Here is a 22,856-nt window from a genome sequence, read left to right on the forward strand (position 1 = left end):
GCCCAGCCCGTGCCCGCCTGGGCGGCCCCCCCTCGGGCCGCTGACGAGACCTCCTCTTCCCCGCCCAGGGCAGCCCATCGTTTGCAGCATCAAGCGGGAGGAAGCTGGGTGGACGGGAGCCCAGAAACTTGGGGTCTGTTTCTCTGCCCTCGCCCGGTATTGCTTCTGTGCAGAGCACCCCGGGGCAGCGTCCATCGGCTCTGTGGATGTTCTTCCCCGCCCAGGGCAGCCCATCGTTTGCAGCATCAAGCGGGAGGAAGCTGGGTGGACGGGAGCCCAGAAACTTGGGGTCTGTTTCTCTGCCCTCGCCCGGTATTGCTTCTGTGCAGAGCACCCCGGGGCAGCGTCCATCGGCTCTGTGGATGCCTCCGTGAGTGTGCTTTTCCGTTGGCATCCCTTCCGTTTCCCCGTTTGTATGTTTTAGTCTGTCTCCTCTCTCGTTTCACTTTTAGCCCCACCCCCGATCATTTTTCTCCAGGTCTCTTTTGTGCTAACCCCCTTTGTGGGGACTGGGACATGGCATCTAGTTTTCTTGGGGAAATCAACAGAAACATAACCGTAAGTAGGCACCTGGAGAAACGCAAGAGCAAAATAAGCATATGCGATACTGTCCCATGGCATATTCCAGCCTCCCAACTGTTCTCAGCTGGGGGACTTTCTGAGCTGGATGTGGTTTCCGTGTATTTAGTGGTCTTCGGCTATTTGTCCTCCATGAATGTGTCCTTCTTCTCTTGAATCTATGTAAACTCTTCATTTACAGAACATTCTTTGGGTAGGAGTGATCTGCATGAAGGTGATGTGCGATGAACTGGTTCCTTTTAGCCTGACTCACTGGGTTTGTTTGATAACTTCTTGTTCCAGTATTAGAAAAGAAGGTGAATCACTGCTCTCTATTCAGCCTGTTTGTGCACTTCACTGGCTTGTAGACCTCTGGCATGTTTCCGTTGGTCATCTTCTTTTCCAGACTGAGGCATCCTCACTTGCTTCCTTGTTTCTCGTATGGGAGCCACTGCACACCTTTGATCATCCTTGTGGCCCTTCTCTGAACATTTCCCAGCTCTACTTTGTCCTTCTTTAGATGAGAGGACAAGAATTGCAGACAGTGCTCAATTTGCATGCGAAAAATGGATTAATATAGCGGCACACAGGAGCAATGAGTTATGCTTTTCTGCAATAGATACACAAAATAAGTGGAACATGTTTTCTGAACAAGAGTTGAAAAAAATATACTGGGAACTTACAGGGAACTAGAAAGCAATCTTGGATGAAAAATTGCTTGCTGGATAGAGAGGTACTAGAGGCTGTGTCATCAATTCAAAATCCTAGATTATTTTTAATTGTCACCTTGTTTGACTTTCATTTCACCCCATTTAAAGGATTCATAGAAGTGGAAACAGCATTTTTCTTGTTTGAGGCAGCTGCAAAAGAAACAGAAGTAGCATGCTTGGATCTTTCTTTATTACTGCTTTTGGGGGGAATCTGTTGTGCAGTCTTCAAAACCGAGGTGAAGATCATTTGCCTACAGAGATGTACTTGTTTCGGAAATAGAATTTTAAATTGTTCTTTCTTTGGGAGTCTTCTATTATTGCTGCTATCTCTAGGTTTTATAAGTGTGTTACACTTCCAAGGTAGATCACTTATCTGCCAGAAAAACAAAATAAATGCCTTTTCCTCCAGTGTTCTCACTGCTGTTGCTTTGGTCATAACTAGGATGACAAGGGCAGACAGTTGTCTTTCCAAGCACGTATCTGCCCATTCTGGTGATCTAATTTTTTTCCCCTCATTTTATTTTGTGTGGTACAAGTGATTTTTAGTTGCAGTGCACTCGGTGTTTGCATTGCTGATTAACTTAATATACATGACATGAAGAGGTACTGGTGTATATTTCATTTTGGATTGACATAACGGTAAATGCGATACTGAATGCCCTAAATCTTGTTTTGTTTAATATCTTTCCAATTCTTGTCTTGTTTAAGAAGGTAGACATTTTCTGTTCATTCCATGAAAAATGTTATCATTGAGATCTTGGTTTGCTCAGGATAATTCATAAATTGCTTTGAAAATCCTGTTAAAACACAAATACAGGTGTCCCGACACAGGCAGACACCACTTTAAAGGTTTATTTATGTTACTATCTCTAGTTTCTAACTTTTAAAGCTAACAGTTGGGAGTTAAAAGTAGACTGATTTAGACCTGAGGTAATATACAACCAGAGTAATTAAAAGTTTTATTGTGGGATGTGAAGATTGACACTTCAAGTTTGAAGTTGAATGGCTTTATGAAAGAGCTGGTATAAGTCCAGAGGAAATCAGTGGCTACAAAATTTCAAGCAATGTTGGACGGTAGATCAAACTGGATAGCTAAAAATTCTGGAGCATGAGTTACAGTTAAACCTTGTCATCACACATGGATGTCATCTTTAATATAGTAACTATAACAGATTTTTTGCAATTAGTCTTTTTGTATGGAGACTTGCACTCTGTGAATTAGCGTCATTGCCTTTCAGACTATAAAATAAAAGGGCCAGGGATTCAAACTGCTGTTGTTTACAGAAAAGTTAACAGAAGCCGAAGAAGCCCCCAGTCTTGTGATATGATCTGTGTGGCCTAGCAGACTGGGCTTTTTAATTGTATGTTAGACTAAAAATTCATAAATCTGCTTAGTTCCAGTAGATCTGGAAGCAGGAAAAAAAGTGACATATTTACTTTATAAAAGCTTTCACGTATGAATAACAGGCAGCTCAATTTAAAAGTAATGGGACTAGCGCAATCTTTGTATTATAGTAATGTGCTTGGTACACTACTGTACCATAGCAGGGTAAAACCAGGATGAGAGTAGAATGAAATTGGCACAAATTTCTCCCAGTGTCTGTATCAACTTATCTAAACTACTGCTTTCCTTCATTTGTGTAATACGTTCACCATGGAATAAACCAGTTAGCTTCCAGTTTGGGTTCTGGGTAATCCCAGAGTATGGCCTCAAGAGAAAACTATCGGATTTTCTAAGGAATAACATAGGAATTGATTTCTGTATTGTTACATTGTTATTTTAGTTAGGCATATGAAATACTTTAATTCAGTCTTTTTGTCAAATATATCTGCTGTGGGATTGAACCAGTAGCAATAACTGGCTGTTACCTGCTGCTGTGTGGATTTCTCAGAGTGTGATTTTAGGTATTGTGTTGCAATAACTTAAAAAAAATGTCTTCAGGGGCAGCAGACCTGCGACAGAGAAAGAAGCAAAACTGCACAGAATCTGACAAAATGGCTCCAGAGGAGAGAAACAAAGAAAACTCAAAGCTGGGAAGATCGCCAAAATGTAAGCTACAGAATTTTTAGCCAACTTCTGATTTTTTTTTTTTCATTATTCTTTTACACTTTACGGGAAGATATTTGTAGCACAGTAATTTGTAACAGACTTATTTTGAATTAGGTTTTTGAATGTTTCAAGAGAAAACAGGCATGCACATTAGAATTCTCTAATGACATTTTATGTATTGCAGAGTGAAATGGTAGTCCTGGATTGTTTCAGGTTAGGGGGGGAGAGGCAGAGGGGTTAAGAATCTTACTGTTGTTACTATTTGAGTACAAATAAATATTTCAGTTGCGCCTGGAATGATCTTTCGGTTGGGAAGCTGAAAGGCATGAAGTAATGGTAGTGAAACAAGAACGGACAAAAGTCCTTACAGCTTTTCAAGAAACAGAACTAAAACCAGGTGTAATTTTAGGCAAGTGCTAAAAGTGCATACTAACTTGAGGGAGCTACGGGTGAAGTAGACACCCATTGAATGAGTTTGGTAAAATTCAGATTAGTTCCTTCCTCTTATATTTGAAAACAGAACAGGGAATTGAATGTCTCAGTATTGATGTTAGATGTGGTATTACCACCTCTTTCTGTTAATGTCTTTAAGAAGTTTGTGGTGTTTTGGGTAAAATCTAGAGTTTGCTTTGTTTATTTGGAAGACACTTTTTCTTCTTGGAATTCCTTTGAAAATGAAGCTTACTAGAATGGAGAGAAATTTGCAGGGTAGCGTGTGAGTATTTTATCTGAGTCCTATGAAGCAATGGTAACAACTGGGAAAGAAAACTGCAGGACAGGAATAACAAACCAGTTCTCGATATATCTGTACTGCTGATGGTGTGATAATTCTGATGCCAGTAAGGTGAGAGTTGGGGTTGTTCAGCCTAGAGAAGAGAAGGCTTCGGGGAGACCTTATTGCAGCCTTTCAGTACTTAAAGGGGGCTTATAAAAAAGATGGTGGGAAACTTTTTAGCAGGGCCTGTTGCAACAGGACAAGGGGGAATGGCTTTAAACTAAAGGGGGGTAGATTGTAGTATAGTTGATTTGGCATCCAGTTCAAGGTGCCTAGGTATTTTTTCCACCTCGTCTTTCTGCTCTTATCTCCCCAATGCCAACATAATTATTGTGATCATCTAAGACCTGTGAAGTAAAATCTAATCTAAAAAAAGAAAAACATGGAAACCATATTATTATTATCATGCTTCTATCAGTACTTAAAGGGGGCTTATAAAAAAGATGGTGGGAAACTTTTTAGCAGGGCCTGTTGCAACAGGACAAGGGGGAATGGCTTTAAACTAAGGGGGGGTAGGTATAGACTAGATAGAAGGAAGAAATTTTTTATGCTGAGGGTGGTGAAACACTGGCACAGGTTTCCCAGAGAGGTGGTGGGTGCCCCATCCCTGGAACCATTCAAGGTCAGGTTGGACGGGGCTCTGAGCAACCTGATCTAGTTGAAGATGTCCCTGCCCACGGCAAGGGGGTTGGTCTAGATGACCTTCAGAGGTCCCTTCCAACCCAAACTATTCTATGATTCTGTTTACTTGCTGTTTAGAAATGAGTCATATTTAGGGCATACTGTTTGTTTCTAAGTCCTCTGGACTATTTTAGCTTTTTCACTGTCCCTTTTCAGATATGTTAATTCAGCGTTTTGCGAAACTTTTCTTTGGCTGTCTTGCGGCAGTCACTAGTGGAATGATGTATGCTGTGTACCTCTCAACATATCATGAACGGAAATTCTGGTTTTCCAGCAGGCAGGTAAAGAAAAAAGTTAAACTACTGAAACAAAAGTCAAATTATGTCCTTGAAATCAAATCTGATCCATGTCATGTTGGAACTACTTGCTTGCAGAATCCCATGTTGTTCTAGTCAGGCCTCTGTCTTTGGTATAGTCTCTTTTTTTTGTTGCGTGGGGTTTTTTTTCTTTTATTTTTAAGTGTTTCTCCTACTAACAGTGGCCTTGTCTTGTCATGCTTTTATATGTTTTTCCATGCCATCCTTTATTGTTGAAATACCTTTCTAAAATTTGGAGAAAAAACTGAAGCATACTGGGATTGCATAAGCTAAACAACAGGAATGTATGTTTTTCTGTTGTGGGTTTGTTGTTTTTTTTTAAAGAACTGTATTATTTAGTGAAGTACGGAAAGTTGAATGAAATTCAGGTTTGTGAATATGAAAGGATCCTGTGGATCTTGTGCTGACTTACAATGTGGATTTGAGTTGCTCTGATTCCGAGCATGTTTGCTAAGTTATAGAGAGCATTATATACTTGACAGAGGTGCTGTGAAGATTAATGTTTTGTGGAATACTTTGAAGATGTACAGTGGAGTCATAACCATGTGCTGTATTACAAAACCAGTCTGTCTGAAAATATATAGTCTTCTATGGGAAGAGATTGCAGGAGGTGAATTTTTTTTTTTTCTAGGAACTTGAACGAGAAATTACATTTCAGGGTGACAGCGCCATTTATTACTCATTCTATAAAGAACTGCTAAAGGCTCCTTCCTTTGAAAGAGGTACAAAACCTGTTTGTTTTATTAACCTTGAAAAGTCCTGTTCCTTTTGGAGACAGTAAAAAACTCCTGCAGACAGGGGAGGCTGATTTTACACTCTTATATAGGTATATCAGTCAGATTAATTAAAAACTGCATGCTGACCTAACTTTTCAGTGCCTTTTAAAAAACAGTATTTAACTATCCTGTATTCCAGCAGATTGCCTTTAATCAATACTCTGGAATAGGATTAATATTACTCTCATAGTGCCCCATATGGAAGTTATCATTAGGTTTGCCTATGCTACATAGGGGCTTTTTTGCCATTTAAGCATAATTGATCTTTAATGGGGGATGGAAATGACTGTTTTCCATACTCTGTCGGAAGATGGAACAGTTTCTGTCAAGAGTTGATCTGCTCAATCCTGTCCCTGCCGGAGGTTTCTACTCCTGTCAGCTATGATGAATAGATGTTGATAAGCACTGAGCAATGGGGACAGAAACCAACAGGAAGGAGAATAAACTGGGTGGCAATGGTCTCTTCTCCCTTTGCGCTCCTGCTTTTTACCCTGCACTGGCTCTGGAGCTCACTGACCCCAGGTCCCTAAACCAGCAGAAAACTAAAGCAATGAAAAGAAGGTGGAACGCTTTCATGCTAGTTTAGTGAGTTCAGAAGGGGAAAAGGTGAGAACTCCAGGAGAGAAGAGGGAGCGAACAGCCCTGTCTCGCAGTGATCAGCCATTGAATTAGTTCAGTCCCCTTGTGAAACCTCATCCGAAGCCAGTTAAACTTTGCAGGTATAGTTTTATTGGTTGAACAGTTTCCCAGCTGATGTGTAGCTCATCAGCAATATATAATAGGTCTTTGGTACAGTCAGTTCGTCATTATCTCTGGGGAGATTACCCATGTGGTGGATAGATGGACTGCCTCATTCATGTATGCTGCCTCTGCAGACAGATAGACTCACGTGTCTACTAGGTATTATGGGGGTACCCAGTTTTCAAAGGTCTATCATAGCTGTGCTGAACCCAGTTATAAGTCCTGCAAGACCTGGTTTGGCCTGAAGAGAACCAGCTGCAGACCACACACCAAGATATGCTTAGAGCTGGAAACAGTAATCTTGTTTGGCTGTTGCATTGTTGTTGAGGTTTTTGTTCCTTTTTTTTCTCTTTCTCTAATTTGGATTATTTTTCCTCTTCCCTCTATTGTCCTAAGTAATGACGTCAGTTTTTTAATTTTAATATCTCAGAATGATGTATCCTTCAAGTACGCCAGCTTCAATTTCATCTCAATCCCATACAAAGGCGTATTGTGTTTAGTGAGTGATTCTTAGAAGTCTCAGAAACACAGGGCTGAAAAGGGTGATGAGGCCATCATATCTGACCTCTCTGCGGAGACAGGTTTAATACATCCTGCTCATCCCTGTTAGATCTTTGTCTCACTTCTTAAGAACCTCCTGTGAAGGTGATCTGTAGGTAGCCGGTTCCAGAGCTGCATCAGTATGTTGCTGAAAAGACTACACTTCAGCTGGTTAGTTTTGGGCCTTCTATTTAAAGGCTAGATCAAAAAAAGGTAATAACTTTGTTGCTAAATCAGTAGGGTGGAATGGCATCTGGCACATAAATTTCTCCTTCCTTTAAAATTGGGAGTGGTGAATCAGTAGCTTTAATGATGAAATCTGTTTCCCCCTACCTCTGAGTACACTTTCACCTCTTTTAAGAACAGCAATAGTAAGTGATTCCAAGAATAATATATTTTTTTTGTCTATAGGTGTTTATGAGTTGACACACAACAATAAGACAATATCACTGAAGACGATAAATGCAGTCCAGCAAATGACTTTGTACCCAGAGTTGATTGCCAGTGTTTTATATCAAGCATCTGGTAGCGAAGTATGTGCATTTCTCCTACTTTCTGTGCTTTCATTAAGGTTGTGTATGTGTGTGTGTATGAGACTTTCTATGCTGCATACAATAAATACATGCAATTTTTGTTGAATTAATTGAGCTAAGCCTCTTACCAGATCCAGGTTTTCCTCAATTCTGATCAGTCTCTGGCATAGGATTTTGGGGGTTTATATGCGCTAAACTTTTCTGTCTGTTATTCTTTACTCCTACAAACCACTTAGAAATGTGGAGAGTATCTGTGCTATCCAGTAAAAACAGGAAAGTTAGCTCCTTCGGAGTACAGAAGTCTGTTATAGTGGTACCTGTCTCTACCCATTCCTGTATAGATAAAAGGGAAAAACACTTTTGTAGATAAACCTTTTGTCTCCTTCTGCTCTACTCAGGCTTTGTTCTGCTTATGCTGCATACTTGTGTCCTCTCTCATTTATCTTTATTTTTTATTATTTATTTATTTAATATATGCTTCTCTGTGTTTGGAACCATTTGCCACATCTTTACTTCTCCAAGTTCCTCCCCTACATAACTTCTTCCAGTAGTCCTGTGAACTTTATAGCTCACTGCAGTATAGATTTATTAAATCTGACACATACAGTGTTCATGCTAAAGCAAATACAAAAATCATGGCACTAGCAAGCTGAGTCCTGACGTGTGCTCTTAATTCACACTGCTTTGTTCTCCCTGAGCCCAAAATAAAAGCATGCTCAGTACTTTTCTAGAATAGGGGCTATCTCTTACCTGTTTGTAAAGCACCTAGCACACTGTTAGCAGTATGCAAATAGTAAATAGTAATCATTTCCAGCTTCAGCTCAGTTGCCGCTATGTCTCTTCGTTTTTATTTGTAATTTCAGGAAGTTATTGAACCAGTGTATTTCTACATTGGTATAGTTTTTGGACTGCAGGGAATTTATGTGACTGCATTGTTTGTAACCAGTTGGGTTATGAGTGGGACTTGGCTGGCAGGAATGCTGACTGTAGCATGGTTCATTATTAACAGGTAAGAAAAACATCTTTATACAATCTAGCTTGTCAATAAGGCATTTTAAAATATTAGAGCGGATTGAAATGCTTTCTATTAAACTTTGTGTTCTCATTGTGAGAGCAAGCTCTTATGCTGAATAAAAAACATTTCCCAGAGTTGCACTGATTCTCATGATGCTTTTATTAATGGAAAGGCCTCCTGTTGTCCAAACCATCCACGCTGCCAGTTGAACTGACTTTATGTATGTGTGTGAATATAGGAGTATTCTCACACAATTCCATTTTGCAAAAACATTCCTCAGAAGGTTTTGGTTTTGGCTGGTGAAGAATTAAAACAAATTTCCGAAGTTGCTGTAAAACAGAATTGCTCTCTGTGGCCAGCTCTAAGTATTGTGATGGTTGTTCTGTTGCTTAGAAGGAAATGACCAAGTGCATTTTCCTTGTAAAGAGTCTTTGATATTTTTCTTAATCTGCTTTTTGTAGTGGGTTTTTGCGCAAAGTGGCATCTTCTTAGATGATCCTGATCTCAAGATTTTTTTATTTTAAAACGTTTCACTTGCAAAAAATGTCCCTTCCCTTTATGAAACACCACAATAATAGGGAGCCTCGTTTGGGCAATGAGAACTTGTGTTCAGGTTCCTGGTTTGTCACCAAGTAGCTCTGGGGCTTTCTATGAACTTGAGAGCACTTGAAAGAAAGAGCTATGGAGGAGCAAAATGTTAGAGATATACCTTTAAAGTTGAACTGTTGGGAAGCGTCTTTTAGGAGTGTGAAGTCATCATGACCAAATCTGTGATTAGTAGCTAAAAATATTGTTCATCAAGCTGGTGTGAACAGTGGAAAGTAGGAAAAATGGTGAATAAATCTGTATTTTTTTCAACAGCAAAGAAGATTAAACATTGTTAACAAATTGAAAGGTCCAGTGGTTTAAAAAGCTCCAAATACGCCTCTGTAAGAGGCTTCAGAGGTAAAAATGAAAGGTGACACTTTCAAATAGCTAAATGATAAAGGAGCTTGAGGCTCCTTTTTAAACGCATAGTAGACACAAAGAAGACTATGTACCTCTGAAACTGATGCCTTTGATCACATTTGAAAGTGTGACTTGTGCTTCTAAGTCACTTTAGCACTTTTTAAAACTTTCTCCTACAGCTCTAATTGTGCAGATACTGTCAAGTCATTCCATGAGAAGATCCTGCTGCTCTTCTGGCCCGTGCTCCCCATCCAGCTTTAATCTCTTGTTTTGCTGGGCAGAATTTTCCCTGTAGACAGAGTATCTGCTGGTGCTGCTGCTACGGGGGAGCACTACTTTGGATTCTAACTATGTTGTGCTCGACCGCCTAAATCACTTATTTAAAACATACTGTATGAGAACTGAAAGGAGTCTTTTCTCACAGCTACGAGCTGATTTTCATCATAATGTGAAAAGCTGCTGTTACGGCAGTGGTCCCCTGCCTATGGACATAAGACCATTTAGCACTGCTCCTGGCCAAAGAAGGCTCCGTTGTCACAGTGCAGGTTGGCAGAAGCAGTGCATGGTGCATCCGGCTTGCACAGTGTTGTGGTGAGTCAGAAAAGGCTGGAGGTGGACAGTTTTTGGCTTCAGTCCTATGAACGCCACCTAATAAGGAGACCTGCTGAATAAATGAGTAAAGATTGGACCTTCCATGCTGATATTAAATTTGTGACCTGTATCAGTAGCGAAATTGTGTCAGTATTACTTTACACCTAATAGGTGTAGTTTGCTTGCAAGGCCACACTGATAACTAGAAGTGACATTTAGGCTTTCCTTGATATTTTTGTTCCATAAATCTTACAATAATTTTGTTTGTCTGTACTTTATTCTAGGACAGATACAACAAGAATTGATTACTCCATACCATCAAGGGAAAATTGGGCTTTGCCATATTTTGCATGTCAAGTAGCAGCCCTCACAGGCTATTTAAAAAAAAACCTAAATTGTTCTGCTGAGGTAAAGCAAAATTAATTTCCTAATAAAGAGTTGCTGGTAGAACTGTGCTCTAGAATAGTTACCTCTGTCACTATTGCCCTGCTAGGCAGAAAACAGTAGATGTTTTGTTTGTTCTTTTCAAAACAGCCACTTGGATTTCACCTAGGCATGTGCAGTTTTTGCTGAGCGACTCATGCCCTGCCCTGTTATGCCCCCATGAGGGTTCAGAGAGAACAGTGTGGTAATGAGCTGTATGCTGTCTTTTTAAAATAAACTGATGCAGAATTTTTCTAACTATGTAAACTATTTTGTTGTTCTTCCTGTTGCTCGGAGAAGATGGTGGTAACTTCCTTTCCCTGTGTCTCTGTCAAAGATGTTTCTTCTGATTGGCTTTAAAAGTTTTTGAATGTTTCAGTAATTACTTTCTTCCATCTGAGAACATGTTAAATATGTCTGCAGTCAGTGTTTTAATTATTTCCTAAAATAATAACGAATTTCCATGGTTTCTGTTTTAATGACCTCTCAGTTACTTGGTGACAGAGATGCATAGGTATGAAATTAACACCTTTTTTGTTTTTCTCTTTTTCTCTAGAAGTTTTGTTACCTTTTGGTGAGTGCTTCAACATATACCTTCATGATGATGTGGGAATACAGTCATTATCTCCTGTTTGTCCAGGCTGTTTCTCTTTTTCTGCTAGACAGCTTTGCCCTGGCACAGACAGAGAAGGTATTAGAACTCTTCAACCTACTGATAGTTGGGGACTTAAATACAGCCTCAGAGGAGCCTGCCATACATACTGCTCAGGAGCTCCAAAGGGCACAGACTGAGTGATGACTTGAGTGTCTTGCAGCCTGGGTCCAGCTGAAGTGCATGTCATTTCCATTGGCAGAATAAAATGGCTTTAAACTCACTCTCTTTTGGACTACTGTGTTTGGGACAGCTTTCCTAACAAAAGGTCAGAAGCTAAACAAAGCTTCTGAGACCTGAAACATCCTTGGAGAACTGAAAGTGTGATGAATGATACTCAGTCATGCATCCTTTTTGGCCTAGGTGCCTCTTCTTCTCCTTTCCCTATTCACAGCAGGGTGGGGCTGACCAAAAAACTGCTCTGGTGGCTCTGTGCAGTTAAGGGGCTCATTTTCACCCTGAATGGCCTGCCCTGTACTGATTTAGCCAATAAATAAGCTAGACAGATGCTGAAGACCAATTGATTTTTCAGTACAAGAAAGTATGTGAATTTATTCTGCAAAATGGTTCTTAGAAATGTTGCATTTTTACTCTGCCTGTTGCAATGGTATATATGCTACTTCGTACATGTGTGCCTTCTAGTTTTATTAGATATAACTTCCATTTCATACTGCATGCAATACTAATTCGTCACCTCTTCTTTCAATTGCTTTTTTTCCTGTTCCTCAGCAGTGGGAGATGTTTGATCTATCTTAGTTCAAAGCAGGGTCCTTAAAATGTAAGGGAGAAGATGGGTGTTTTGGTAAAAGTCTAAAGAATCAAGTGTCAGGGTTTACAAATCTGCTTATCAATTAGTAAATAACAGAAAATATCAGTAACAGTCTGTGTATTCCTGAGATAGGTTAAATGAACAAGTTATTGAGAGGGCAAGGAAAGCGCATGTTTTTACAGTATTCAGCTTTTCCACACAAATTGTGTGTTTTCATACTGTTGCATTGTGGTTACTGCTTCACGCTGCATCACAGTGAGTTGTTACAGAATGGGGACATTGTAAAATACTACTACCTTTGGCATTTTTACAGAATTCATGTGAAGTAATTGTGCACTAGTTACTGAGGCTGACCAGGATCACTTTGATGTGAAATACTTTACAGAGCCAAACGGTACCCTGCTGGATTCATGAGTTGGAGGATAGAGATCCATTAATCCCCTGACAGAGGAATGGAGTGAGCTATCTACTGCTCTAAAAAGCAAGACATATATCCACTGTAATTTTATTTTATTGTGTTTTATTTTTTCTTCAACAGGTGCATGAAGTATACAAAATCTACTTGTTTTCTCTCTTCTTGGGGTACCTTTTGCAGTTTGAAAATTCAGCCTTACTAGTGTCACCATTACTGAGTCTTGTAGCAGCTTTAATGCTTTCTAAATGCCTTCAGGTAACTAGACTCTCCTCTAACTCTGAGTGTACTTTTTATTATTTAAATTGAACTCCAAATGATATGGCATTCTTAAAATATTTTTGCAGATGAATATGAAAAAAGGTACATTTATGTCAAGATTGCTGAAAATAATGTACATTTATTTGGTACTTACAATAACAGTGACACTAAACTTCTTACTAAAGGTAAGATTCCTCTATAAAAAGTGATTTGAATTGTCAAAATCTAAATGGCAAGTTGCAGATGTATCTTGGAAAAATCTTTTGAAGTGTTGCTTATCTTATTGATCTGAGAGTTCATAGCTTAATTCACAGCAAATTGGAGTACTAAAAATTGAGTAATTTTTTATCTGCATGAAAAGTCTTTACCTAACAACTCAAGCAGCTGGTTTTTGTTAGGGTTTTGGTCTTTTGGGTTGAGGTTGAAGCATAGTATAGAAATACTCCTTAAATCACACTTTAGCTATTTCATAAATGTGGTTTTTGTTATAACTTGGATGGCCTCTACAAACTGGGCTGAATATTAAAACAGTATTCTTGTGCAAGGAGAAGACCTGGTAGCCAGGAACAGGTATGAGTAGTCTCAGGGTAGATGTTAATGTTCAATTACATTTCAACTAGAGCATGGGAACAGAGACCTTCACTTAGTGTAGGAGTCAGCTAGGAGCTGAGATTACACAATGGGATTTTAGCCTGGTCTTGTATTTTGATTAGCAACTCCCTCTTGCTGGCTCTAGCCTTTTACATAATTTATTGTGCTTTTCCTCTATGTCTCAAACTCACCCTGGTTGTGTTAATTAACAGTGTCAACTTAAAAATAAAGAACCTAGTGAACCCTAAAAAGTTTGAGAGAATGCTCAGAACTGATTGTTTTCTTGTGCCATTCAGATTGGCTAGCCTTGCTGTATGTCCAGGAAAATAAAACCTAACCTTGAAAAATAAGAGTTAAATTACGTAGACAGTACACAGAACTTTTGGCTGCTCAAACAATTTATGTGAAGATTACAAATGCTCGTAACTTTTGCTAGGCTGCAGTCCTATTGTTTAGTGGAGGCAAACACAATGTTCTTTGGCTTGCTTGGGGGTAAGTCCACGCCCGTTTTTCATGATCTTTTTTACACCATTTGGTAGTCTTTTGACGACTTGTTGACAGCTTTTCACTTGCCTCCTGTTGGGGTACATGAATGAAATTAAGGGAATGATATTCTCAAGGAAACCCTAAAGGTAGATTTATTTAAGTGAAGATTTACACTACTACACTGGTACCTTAATTGGCACACTTAATCACATTTGTTAGTTATAACCAAATCTTGAATAGTTGATTGTTCCTTGCCATTTTGTAATCTGAATGAAATGACTACGTTAAAGCTGCTTCCAACACTTGACAAGATTTTTCTCTGCTAAATTAATTTTCAGATGTTTGTTCCTCATAAAGAAAATGAGCATTTGCTGAAGTTCATTGAAGTAAAACTTGGCTTAAACACAACTAAGTAAGTTTTTAAACTCTTTACACCTTCCAAGATGTCCAAACTTCTGAAACTGCTCTGAGAAGTATAAAATTTAAATGGCTTGTGAGAATTTTATAGAGGAGTTAGGGAAACAGTTTCTATTTGTCGCCTGGTTTTAAGATTGAATTAAAAAAAGATGCATATACAGAATTTACTTAGGATTTTGAGGTTTCTGAGGCACCTCAATATTTTTCATGCCTTGGGGTGAAAGCATTTCATAGATTTTTGTTTTCTTTTGACGTTGAAGAGCAAAAACTTTCTGTACCCCATCTAGTGTTTCTAATGAGACTTGAAAGCAAAGATAATAGGGTAAAGGTGGTGGTACTAACTTCTTATAGCCTGGAAAATAAAGGGCTCTGAAAAGAGCCATGAGCTATCGATGCTGTCTCAAAACAGGGTTGGGTTGTGGGGTTGTATTTTTTGTTTTGTAAGAATAACACCCCCAAAAAAAACCCTGTATGTCTTGGAAGAAATTAGGACAGGGGACAACTTAAAAGTCAGAGGGAATTGTTGTGATTCTAAGAAAAACTGTTTGCATCTGTGAGAGCTGACTGTTGGTCTACAAGAAGAAGACATCATGGCTACAGTTTTCTGGAAAACTTCAAATGGAGTATTGGTAAGGACTGGGACGCCTCCTGGACCCAAGCCAAGACTTGTAATTCTGTGCAGGAATTGGGACTCTCTCCTGGGAACTGCATCTCTCTTACAAAACTACTTCACAGCCTTTCCGGGGAAGAAGTGGAAAATGACATCACACATAATTGAAATTGTTGAGGAATTTTTGGAAGACAAGATGTAATGACATTGACTAAGACACATTCTTTAACACACATACATGCACGTTCTTAAGTGTTTTTGCAAGAAAAGAAAGGACTGCTTCTGGTCAGGATTTCAGTTTATTCAGCTACCAGGTATTATAGATAATTTTTTTTTTTTTTGATCCCCGGGGACTTGCTACATGTTACTTTCCAGGCTGTCAAACTCTGCAATGAAGCCAGTGATTGAGACAAACTGGGTGCAACTACGCCTAGAAAATTGTGTAACTGTGGGTTGGAATTATGGTTTGCAGCACAAGAGCTTCAAGATCTGTCTTTTAAGGCCAGTTTGGACATGCCCAGCTGTTAATCTTTAAACTGATTCTGTCTAATTGAAAGTGGTTCAGTTCTCTAGTCTTCCTTTGGGGGAAAAGAAAAAGAAAAGAGGGAGGAAAGTGAAACAAATTAAGGAAAGAATGCATTCACAGCATCACATGCTGCACCAATTCCAGTTGAGAATACACATTGATAGTGCTTCTTGGCAGAGTATATAATCTTTCTGCTCGTTAATTGAGAAAGAAGAATGATCAAATGGGTTCGGCTACAGAACTAGAATTTCAGCATTAAGGATTCTATTCTTGGCAGTGCCTCGGGCTTGTTTGTGATCTCAGATGACCACTTTCCCTTCTTCATCTCCCTGTTTGGAATGAGGACAAGCATACCTTCTTGCATCAATATCTCTAAAATCTTAATTCACTGTGACAACAAAGTGCTTTGTGGTCCCCATAATGGAGTTATATGGGAGGTTGGGTTTTTGTGATATAAAAGAGTTGTAGTCTGGTCTCTCCAGATCACAGATTCTTTTTTGGAAGATAAGCTTTTGACAGTTACTCTAAGGAGTACTTGCAAAGCAGTTTCAAATGATAAAAAGATAACTTTTCAAAGACAAATTTCAAATAGTTTCCTATGACATGAATAGGTTAAACTGTGATTGGTTGTGTGCTGGGTTTTTTTCTAATCTGTGGGGTATTATTGTTTTTAATGGGATGTTTTTGCCTTACTAGGAATTTTACAATGAATTGGCTCCTTTGTCAAGAATCTCTTCAGGCACCCTCCCAAGACTTTTTTTTGCGACTAACACAGTCATCACTGTTGCCTTTCTATATTTTAGTATTAATTATCTGCCTTTTTTCTGTAACTCAGGTCATTTTTAGGAGAATTTGGTAAGTATCTTATTTATACTGAAAAATAAGAAATTAAAAGTAAGAGGTTCATGGATGTCAAAGTGAATGGTCATGGTGTTTGTTGCTTTGAGTTTGTTGCACCATTGAGCTTGCCAGGGTGTGAGCATCAGTGGAAAGGCCCACCAGAGGCTCCTAAAGAAAGTCCTTTGGTGACAAGCTTCTTGAGCATCTCTCCAGTCAAGACAGGGAGTTGGCATTGGTTTGTTTTCCCATAGGTGCAATTCCTGCAGAGCTCTGGCTCAGGGTTTGTGATATGCTTATGTCTCTTCCCATTGCGAGGGAGAAAGATGTTTTGTCTGTTTTCCCCTTCCAACAGCAAAGTTATCTGATTGTTGCTAGAGAATTTGTTTCTCTGTTTTGGGTTTGGGTGTTTTTTTCAAGTTTATATACTGTGAAGGATGACATGGGTGGAGTTGAGAGGATTTCAGATTTCTAATGCTTCACTGGTTTTTGGGTTGTTTTTTTTTTAAACTCTTGTTTACTGTGATAAGGTCCATCAGCCTTTGCTGCTCGGAACAGAGCTGAAGTAAAACTGCCTCAATTATTTTTAGTTTCACAGTGATTCACAGTTCCCTTGAGAGAAGGGGTAATGGAGCTGTCTGTTTACAGACTAAGAATAGCAAGACTGTAGATCCTAGCGTAACTTGTCTTGGAAACTCAATGGCTAGGAAATTATCTTTTCCTGGTAGAAGATGAATGGTGTAACTGCTCAGGTATTAGGGCAAATGTCTCACTTGTCTGCAGCAAAAATCAATAGATTTTTTTCAAGGACTAAGACTTCTAATAGATAAAGATTATATTGCTATAAATGAAAATGTTTGTCAAGTTGGATGTGTGATAGTATATTCAAAACAATGAAACAAAATCTTCCGATTTTTTGCTAGTAGTTGAAATAGCTATTTACTACTTTGTAATGAGCAGTGACTCCAGTATGACCAACAGCTTTTTAAAGAAAAGCTTAAAATAAACCTTCTCCCCCCCCTTTTTTTTTTTTTTTTTAATTTATTTTGAAGCAGTTAATAATCTCAAATATTTTTCCATTTGTCATGAGGCTTATTATAAAATTGTAACCTGAAATCACATCATGGTAGAATAAAATGTTATCTATTGTGTGCCTTGCTGTCTCGTTTGTAGAAAAACATTTGTTGTAAGATTTTTGGTTATGATTTTTATTTATAATATATTACTGGAATTTATAATAATGTGACTAAAAACTGTTTTTGTTGGTTTACTTTGTCATAAAATGGTATACACAATTATCGTCCTACAGATTCCATAATTCTTCACCAAGCTAATGATATGAAGAAACTTAGAATGCATGTACAGCATGCTTCATCTAAATGTTTGCGGAGTGTGCATGCTCTTAAATTAGACTGTCTCTTGTTGCTGAATTACCTCAAAATAGGATTCACGGTCATAGGCAGTGATCCCATTGTATTAATTCACAGCCATTGCTCCAGAGAGGTTACAGTCTAAAACAAGGGACAGTGGGTACTGATAGATCATTGATGAAGTACAAAAACCAAATAAGCAGTGCAACAATATTGTATGATATGACACAGAATGATCTCAGTGTACTGCTGACTTAAAGGTCATAAAAGTATTTTTATTGGCACCTTTGCCTGAGATAATGTCTGAATTAAGTGATGTCTCGTTTTCTCCAACTGCAGTGGTGAACCACTGAAAGAGACAGTTAAACTTGAGGATGGTCGAATTGGAGAGAGGCCAGAAATAGTTTATCATGTAATTCACACAATTTTACTTGGTTGTCTAGCGATGTGTTTGGAAGGGTAAGTCTGATTTTTGATGTATCTCTTTTGAAAGCAACAGAGAGTTCCTAACTGGACGTGATACACCATTCACCCCTTTGAAATTCACCCCTTTTCAGAAATGTATTTAGCATGTAGTGGTACGAGTTAGTAGGGGAGATAGCAAAGATAATTTTGACTACAAATTGGATACACGTATATGATGAGTTGTGCTCAGTCTCTTTAACATGTTTTCCAAGCTTTAATGCAGCCAAAATCCGAGACGTTAATTGAAGCAAATTTTAATCATTTTCTTTATGGTATTTAAGTGTAGAACTGCACTGTAATTCTTTTAGTATTGTATTCTAGCAAGTTCTTGTGTAGTGTTTTGATGAACAGTGTATGTTCTGGAATATTGGAACGTGGAAGATTTCTCACCTATCTTCTCGTGTCTAGGCTAGCGTGAAGTATACCTTTGCTTGACATGCTAAAGCAGTAGCAAAGCTGTTTCAAAGGTATTGTGTTAGTCTTTAAAGCTACAGAAGCTAATGTTGGGAAGATGTTGTTGTTCTAATCTCGGCTCTTAGCTAAATCAGCTTGAAGGTGGCAGACTTGTGTTTGTATTATGCTCATCGTCCTAAAATCTGAATATTCACAAATTCTTAAAGTGAGCAGACTGTTGTGTTACCATGTAGTTGTCTTGTCTATCCTTAAGAGGCAGACAATACCAGCAAATCGTAAATTGTTTATTAAATATTTTCCTTTCCTTTCTTCAGGAACTCCTTTATAGTACAGTGTCTGTACAGCTTTGCTGAATAGCTGCTTTTTATCCTTGCTTGGCTGGAAAACCACAACAGCCAAGTGACTTTACTAGTCTCTTTGTTTTTCTTTCATCCTCCCCTGAACTCTGTGAAGGATTTTGTCATCTTTGACCTTGGATCTTGCTCCTACATCTTGCAGCAGATAATCAGGTGCCTGCTCTTCTGCTAGAGATTTCCTTGGTTTACCCTTCAGTGCCATCAAATTTGATCTCAGATTGCTTGAACATCCAGACTGTTTGACATATGAAAAAAATCTGAATGTTTTTATAAATAGCTTGAATACAGAGGCATGCAAAGAGTCCCAACTAAGTTATTGCAATGTTTTTCAGAATGAAATATCTATGGACACCTTATGTTTGCATGCTTGCTGCATTTGGTGTGTGCTCTCCTGAACTTTGGATGACGCTTTTCAAGTGGCTTCGACTGAAAGCTGTGCACCCGATATTGCTGGTGAGTTGCTGTTGCCAATGTCTTGGGAATTACAGCTAGCAAGCAACTTTTCAAACAACAATGACCTAAGACCTATAGAAGAACGCATTAAAAGAACATGTAGTTCTGTGAGCAGTGGATCTCTCGTAGTCTGCTTTTTCTGTGTCTTTCATTCTTAATATCACACTTTCACATATTCTCTGGTACCTGGTGATAAAGTTGTGTTCACACTACAGCCTTTCCTCATAAGAAGCAAAGCTGTTTTCATCTCTCTCTCTTTCACTCATCTGTTTAATTTCTTTTGACGAATCTTTGAGACCTCAAGCCCTCTGTCATATTTAGTTGAGATTGACCAAGAAGGTCAAGCGCTCTGTAGGAGGAGTGCAGGAGAAAAAGTACAGGCATACAGGCAAGCTTATGTAGGTAAGCACCGATATAAGCCTTGTTTCACTAGGAAATGAGGCTAAAAATGTGGTAGTTAGGTGTATTAATTGCTGAGAATAAAGCTGCATCATAAGAAAAGGTATGTGGAATTACTTTGCATAAGATTTGTTTATGTGTGGCCGTTACAGAGAAGTGTTGCGATTCAAGATGAGCTTGTGCTACAGTGCAAACAACTCCCCCCGCTTCCAACCCTGGCTTTATTCTTAATATGCTGAGAGTTGCTTTGTGCAATTTTTGGCAGCTTTCTGCATTTATTTTATTAATAAAATAAGGATAGGATATTACTTACCTTAATTTTGAGAGGCTTATAGGAATAAATATTTTGTACTTAAACAGAGATTCACTATGTCACTTGTGAAAATGCCATACACTGTTACATCAGAAACATTGACAGTGTTCTTCCACTCAAGGAGTAACAATATGTTCATGTACACAGTAAACACATTCCTTTATATACCTCATGTTTTCTGCTATATAGACCTGCTTTATTACTATTAACATAGTAGATATGTTAATAGCTTATTATCAAGAGAGTGCCTTCTGTGCACTCCTTACCAAATGTTTCCTGTACCACACGAGCTATTTTCTTCTTTTCACAAAGCGAAAATTTTATCAGCTAGAATGATGGTGTGCTGAAGAATGGGTTTCTGGGGTTTGCATATCAATATTGTTAATCTGAACAAAAACATCAACAAGATCAGAGGTTTGACATGCTTATTTCGTACTCTTTTTCCTTTCTCAGATTATCTCATTTTCATTTGTATGTGAGAGGTGTTTGCTTTTCTTCTGTTCCCTACATCATGTGCACATTGCATCATTGTTATTGGAGCAGTAATTAACCATCCCTAATATTGGTGGTAAAATTATCGTGGGTCAAATAAGTTCTTCCATGCTAAATTAGGCAAATTCTTGTTTGTGGAGAGCCTTTTGCCTTGTAGAAAACTGAAGTTTCACCTACTGTCATTCCAAGATTTCAGGCATAAATGTAGTCTACTATATGAGCAGAATCAACAGATAGTCCAAGGCTGGGGAATGGAGAATGGTCCATAATCCATTTCTTCTAATGTGTGTTTTCTAGGCTCTTATTCTGAGTATGGCAGTTCCCACAATAATTGGATTCAGCTTGTGGAAAGAGGTAAGAAAAGTACCTTTGTTTTTTTTTGTTTTGTATGTAGGCACAATATGAGTCAAAATGATGAGCAAATATAATGAAATATACTTAGTGAAATGAAATATATATGGTGAAATAAAAGCTGTCATCCACTGAAAATATGTTTTGGTTTGTTGTTGTTGTTTTTTTTTTTTTTTAAACAAAACTGTTTACATTTTTCAGTATTATGTATTTGACAATTTAATTTGTTAATGATCGCTTATTGTAATTAATAAGTGTTTAAATTAAATGAAGACTTTATTATATTCAGCTATTGCGCTTTGGATATATAAACTGACTCAAGAAAGAAAATACTGCCAAATAAAAACTCGGGATATTGAAAACTTTGTTGCTCCAATCTTGGTTTTAGTGAGAGGGAGTGAGGTTAAATGGAAGTAAAATTATGGGAGGCCATACGCAAATAATCTGTTTGAAAAGCTCCCATCAAATTATAATGGAGTTAAATCCTTCGTGCAGAGCACTGTGTAGAGGTATGTATATACTACAATACAGGGAAGAAAAGCTACAGATGTTTCCATGTTTAAAATAAATACTTAGTTCTTTATTGCAAGTCACAGACAGACTTTATAAGTAATTATTTTTTAAACTTCTGTAAGTGCAAAAAATATATGAAATATCCTATAAAGTATAAGCCTCTACTATACTGACATATCTTCAAAATAGTTAGTTTGAATAGTTTTATAAGAATTCAAATATTTATTTTTTTAAACAGCATTCAAATATAAAAGCCAGTCTTGACCAACAGTATTTGAACAGATTTTGTAACATCTATCTTATAATAGAAATTTTGGTTGCAATGTAATCTGACTCTTTACACATTTCTGCCAGAGCAGTAGATATTCTCCTGAAAAAAAGCTACAGTTGCTCAAAAGACTTATGAAATGTATTACAATAGAGGAAACTAGTTTAGTTGACCAAATAATTCTTTTTCAGATTATTTTTTAATAAAAGCAGTGTGGGGGTTTGGGCTCTAGAGGGCTTCATCCATTGCAGATCCAGCTTTTGCTTTTAAGCAGTGGTGAACAGTTTGCTCTCCAGGTTCATAACTCATTCCTGAGCTTGGAAACTTTGATTAATAGTAACGGGACAGTGCAAATGCCTTAAGCTCTTAATCTGTTACCGTGGCTATAAATGGCTGAGTGTACAGCTCAGCATCTTTCTGCTTGGCTGCCTTCTGACTCAGTCTGGCATAGTCCCTCATCTAACTAGATTTTTCTAAGGGCTCTGATTGATAAGTGAAGCTGGTTCTCCTTGGGGTGGCAGCAGTAGTTCCTCTTTCTGTCGTCTTCTGTTCCAGGGACAGTTCAGGCATATGTGTAACAATACTGCTACAGCTTTCAGCCCTGGTACGAACATATGGCAGCTGTTCTTGTGCTACCCTAACATGTCTGGTTGTAGACTGCTATCACTTGCCAGCTGAATTGTCCCAGTAATGGGGGTGGAAACTCCACAGTTAAAAGCAGGCTCCCATTTCCAGCTGTCTATCCACTATGGCTGTCTCAAAGTAAGTTGTCCCTTTAGTCTGGCATAACCTGTGAACTGTATCCTTTTCAAAAGAGCTGGCATCCAGTAGCTTTCACTTAGCATTTACAACAGCATGAACATCCTCCAGCCTCTCAAGGCTGGCCAGCTTCTAGTCATGCCTTCTTCCGATAAATGCTCAAAATGGCTCTAGGACTTACAAAGTGGCTGAATATGAGCCGTCATTGTGCCCAGGTAGCCAAGAAGGCCAGTAGCATCCTGGCCTGTATCAGAAACAGTGTGGCCAGTAGGAGTAGGGAAGTGATTGTGCCCCTGTACTCGGCACTGGTGAGGCCGCACCTCAAATACTGTGTTCAGTTTTGGGCCCCTCACTACAAGAAGGACATTGAGGTGCTGGAGCGTGTCCAGAGAAGGGCAACGAAGCTGGTGAAGGGTCTAGAGAACAAGTCTTATGAGGAGCGGCTGAGGGAACTGGGGTTGTTTAGCCTGGAGAAAAGGAGGCT

At 38.6% G+C, this 22,856-nt stretch overlaps 1 protein-coding gene across 1 annotated transcript in view; it reads left to right on the forward strand.

Annotated features, from left to right (window-relative positions):
• Positions 1-793: 793 nt before the first annotated feature.
• Positions 794-22,856, forward strand: part of DPY19L4 (dpy-19 like 4 (C. elegans)) — a 34,512-nt gene continuing 12,449 nt past the window's right edge. Inside the window, exons 1-15 of the mRNA XM_009275471.2 lie at positions 794-875; positions 3,211-3,318; positions 4,931-5,055; positions 5,723-5,813; positions 7,560-7,681; positions 8,545-8,690; positions 10,520-10,643; positions 11,215-11,349; positions 12,618-12,749; positions 12,839-12,937; positions 14,168-14,241; positions 16,079-16,237; positions 17,929-18,048; positions 19,157-19,277; positions 20,779-20,835. Of these exons, the coding sequence (XP_009273746.1) occupies positions 797-875; positions 3,211-3,318; positions 4,931-5,055; positions 5,723-5,813; positions 7,560-7,681; positions 8,545-8,690; positions 10,520-10,643; positions 11,215-11,349; positions 12,618-12,749; positions 12,839-12,937; positions 14,168-14,241; positions 16,079-16,237; positions 17,929-18,048; positions 19,157-19,277; positions 20,779-20,835 (1,692 nt within the window). The 5' untranslated portion in view covers positions 794-796. The remainder of the gene's footprint in view (positions 876-3,210; positions 3,319-4,930; positions 5,056-5,722; positions 5,814-7,559; positions 7,682-8,544; positions 8,691-10,519; positions 10,644-11,214; positions 11,350-12,617; positions 12,750-12,838; positions 12,938-14,167; positions 14,242-16,078; positions 16,238-17,928; positions 18,049-19,156; positions 19,278-20,778; positions 20,836-22,856) is intronic.

The sequence above is a fragment of the Aptenodytes forsteri genome, unplaced genomic scaffold, assembly GCF_000699145.1.
Source record: "Aptenodytes forsteri isolate BGI_AS27 unplaced genomic scaffold, ASM69914v1 Scaffold208, whole genome shotgun sequence".
NCBI classification, from domain to species: Eukaryota; Metazoa; Chordata; class Aves; order Sphenisciformes; family Spheniscidae; genus Aptenodytes; species Aptenodytes forsteri.